General features: G+C 37.6%; 1 protein-coding gene across 1 annotated transcript; it reads left to right on the top strand.

Moving 5' to 3' along the window:
• Nucleotides 1–573: 573 nt before the first annotated feature.
• On the top strand, nucleotides 574–3,467 carry LOC145037253 (Raffinose synthase family protein). Its single transcript, XM_078985877.1, has 4 exons — nucleotides 574–1,864; nucleotides 2,062–2,239; nucleotides 2,329–2,696; nucleotides 2,777–3,467. Exons 1-4 carry the CDS (start codon nucleotides 668–670, stop codon nucleotides 3,344–3,346), a joined length of 2,313 nt encoding a protein of 770 aa, XP_078842003.1. The 5' UTR covers nucleotides 574–667; the 3' UTR covers nucleotides 3,347–3,467.

Below are 3,467 nucleotides of genomic sequence, written 5' to 3' on the forward strand. Positions count from 1 at the left end.
TGTCCGTAGACTTTATCAACATGAAAATATCCTAGTCTAATCTTTAAATTTGTAGATGTTTATGATCAACATGTTGGTTGTCTTTTAGCTATGATATTTGGATCTCGCAGAGTAAATCTAGATATCCGAGTCTATTTTTACAATACTTTGTTACCGTAGTAATCTTTTTCTTGAATAAAGCAAAAAAATATTAAAAATACATTTTGAACAAATATCTTCATCATTTTGAACACGTTCTATTTATTCGTCATATTTCTATAAATATATCTTTATATTCATCCATTTTTTCGTTATAAATCAAACATCAAACATAATAAATAAATCGATGCATTCATGAATGAGAAAATCGAACTTACATCTGTATAGATACGTCGTGACACGTATCATGGAAATATTTTTGAACTTTTGACTAAGCTTTTATATTTTAAATAAATTGCTCAAATATATTATTAACGTATGAAATAAAATAAACATAAATAAAAATAGAAACAATCCTACCGACCATGTGGACCTTCTCTGGAAGCTGCCCCATATGCACACCAATTTCCCTATAAATTCCCCACTAACTACCACCAACATCAACATTGAATTACAACACAGATCCATTCACTTTCCTACAAGTACACCCTCTTCAAATTCTATCTTAGTTTTCAGAAATTTCATCTAAATGACACCTACTTTATTCAAGATTGAATCCGATGATACCGAATTGTTGGATGATGTTCATCCTACGCCTATGGTGAAACTGGTTGGATCCAATTTCATGGCTAACGACCATGTCATTTTATCTGATGTCCCATCGAATGTTACTACTTGTTATACATCTTCAAATGGTTGTTTTGTTGGTTTTGAAGCTTCAGAATCGAATAGCCGACATGTGGTTCCAATTGGGAAGCTTAGTGGCATTCGGTTCATGAGTATTTTTCGGTTTAAAGTCTGGTGGTCCACTCACTGGGTTGGTTCAAACGGTCGAGACCTTGAGCAAGAGACACAGATGGTCATGCTTGAGAAGTCCGACTCTGGTCGTCCGTATGTTTTTATACTTCCATTACTGGAAGGTCATTTTCGGGCTTCTATCCAGCCCGGAAATGACGATTTAGTTGATGTTTGTGTGGAGAGTGGGTCCACAAAAGTATCTGGCACTTCTTTTAAAAGTGTCATTTACATGGAAGCAGGGTATGATCCTTATGCCCTTGTTAAAAAAGCAATGAGAACCGTTCAAGAGCATCTTGGTACTTTTAAGCTATTGGAGGATAAGACGTCACCTGGCATTGTCGACAAGTTTGGATGGTGTACATGGGACGCGTTTTATCTAACCGTGGAACCTCAAGGTGTCTTCGAAGGTGTGAAAGCCCTAGTCGAAGGTGGGTGCCCACCTGGGCTCGTTTTGCTTGATGACGGGTGGCAATCAATAAGTCACGACGACGATCCAGTTGATTCTGAAGGTATGAACCGAACAGCTGCAGGTGAGCAAATGCCCTGCAGACTGACTAAATTTGTAGAAAATTATAAGTTTCGGGACTATAAGAGTACGAAACCGGAAAACCCTAACAAAGGCATGGGAGGCTTTGTTAGGGATTTAAAGGAAGATTTTAAAAGTGTAGATTATGTTTATGTGTGGCATGCTCTTTGTGGATATTGGGGTGGTGTAAGGCCCAATACCCCTGGGCTTCCAGAATCTAGTGTGGTGCAACCCATGTTATCGCCTGGACTCAAGAAGACGATGGAAGATCTAGCCGTTGATAAAATCGTCAATAACGGAGTTGGGTTGGTCCCACCGGAGAAAGTTAATGAGTTGTACGAAGGTCTACACTCTCACTTGGCATCTGTCGGCATTGATGGAGTAAAAGTTGACGTCATCCATGTATGTTTTTTCCTACCATTTTATTTTATTTTGTTTTATTTTTTTGTTGAAAAGTATTTTCTCATATCAAACAACATATATATACACAATAAAGGATAAATATGTAAGTTTTACAATATTCTAAAAAATCATCTTTCGTGTGTCACGATAATTTAAAATATTTGATATGAATACTTTTTTCCTGATTTTACCTATAGTTATTAGAGATGTTAAGTGAGGATTACGGTGGAAGAGTAGAGCTAGCAAAGGCATACTTCAAAGCATTGACATCTTCGGTGAAGAACCACTTCAAGGGCAATGGGGTAATTGCAAGTATGGAGCATTGTAACGACTTCATGTTCCTAGGCACCGAAGCCATTGCACTTGGTCGTGTTGGTATGTTGTTCACATTTTCATTTGCACTATTTAATATTGATTATAATAACAACTTGTGGCATACTTATTGACTTAAAACATTTTAATAGGTGACGATTTTTGGTGCACCGATCCATCGGGAGACCCTAATGGTACATATTGGTTACAAGGGTGTCACATGGTGCATTGTGCTTATAATAGTTTGTGGATGGGAAATTTCATACAACCCGATTGGGACATGTTTCAGTCAACTCACCCATGTGCGGAGTTTCATGCGGCTTCTAGGGCCATTTCAGGTGGGCCCATCTACATCAGTGATACTGTTGGGAAACACAACTTTGATTTGCTTAAAACTTTTGTTTTGCCCGATGGTTCAATCTTACGTTGTCAGTACTATGCCCTACCTACCCGTGATTGTCTATTCGAAGACCCACTCCACGATGGAAAGACAATGCTCAAGATTTGGAATTTAAACAAGGTAAACTTAATAAAATCTAAATCATATGTTTTAGTTTTACACTATATCATATAGTTTACAATGTTTTATTACATTATCAGTATACTGGCGTTATTGGAGCATTTAACTGTCAAGGGGGAGGATGGTGTCGTGAAACAAGACGCAACCAATGCGCTTCCGAGTACTCTCACATCCTGACCTCCACGATAAGTCCTAACGACGTCGAATGGCAGAATGGGAAACCACAAATATCAGTGGACAGTGTTGACACCTTCGCACTATACCTATTCCATCAGAAGAAACTCGTCCTAGTCAAACCAACTGATATCATAGAACTTTCGTTAGAGCCATTCGACTTTGAGCTTATAACGGTCTCCCCTATCACTATTTTGGCCCAAAAATCAGTACAATTTGCTCCCATCGGGCTAGTCAACATGCTCAACTCGGGTGGGGCTATCACATCAATCACGTTTGTGTCAGAAGTCGAAGGAGTGTGTATCGTTCAAGTCAAAGTCAAGGGTGCGGGAGAAATGGTGATTTTCGCATCTGAAAAACCAAGTGAATGTCATATAAACGGGAAAAATGTTGACTTTAAGTATGTGGATCATATGGTTATAGTTAAAGTGTCATGGTCTACTAAAAGTTCGTGCATTATTGAGTATGTGTTTTGAAAGATAAGACTAATCTTTCAGTTTTATTATTTTTGTTTGTTTAAATTTGTGCTCTTTGTATGAGTCAAAATTATCATCATGTAAATATTTATTAATTTTAAACTTTTTATAAGTTAATGTT

This window comes from Lactuca saligna, chromosome 3 (genome assembly GCF_052625555.1).
Source record: "Lactuca saligna cultivar CGN05327 chromosome 3, ASM5262555v1, whole genome shotgun sequence".
In the NCBI taxonomy this organism is placed as follows: Eukaryota; Viridiplantae; Streptophyta; class Magnoliopsida; order Asterales; family Asteraceae; genus Lactuca; species Lactuca saligna.

Excerpts from the sequence above, each read along its gene's own strand:
- LOC145037253 (XM_078985877.1), top strand. The coding sequence starts at position 668 with ATGACACCTACTTTATTCAAGATTGAATCCGATGATACCGAATTGTTG. Across the intron at positions 1,865-2,061 it reads TAAAAGTTGACGTCATCCAT|TTATTAGAGATGTTAAGTGA; the intron begins GTATGTTTTTTC and ends TTTTACCTATAG. Across the intron at positions 2,240-2,328 it reads CATTGCACTTGGTCGTGTTG|GTGACGATTTTTGGTGCACC; the intron begins GTATGTTGTTCA and ends ACATTTTAATAG.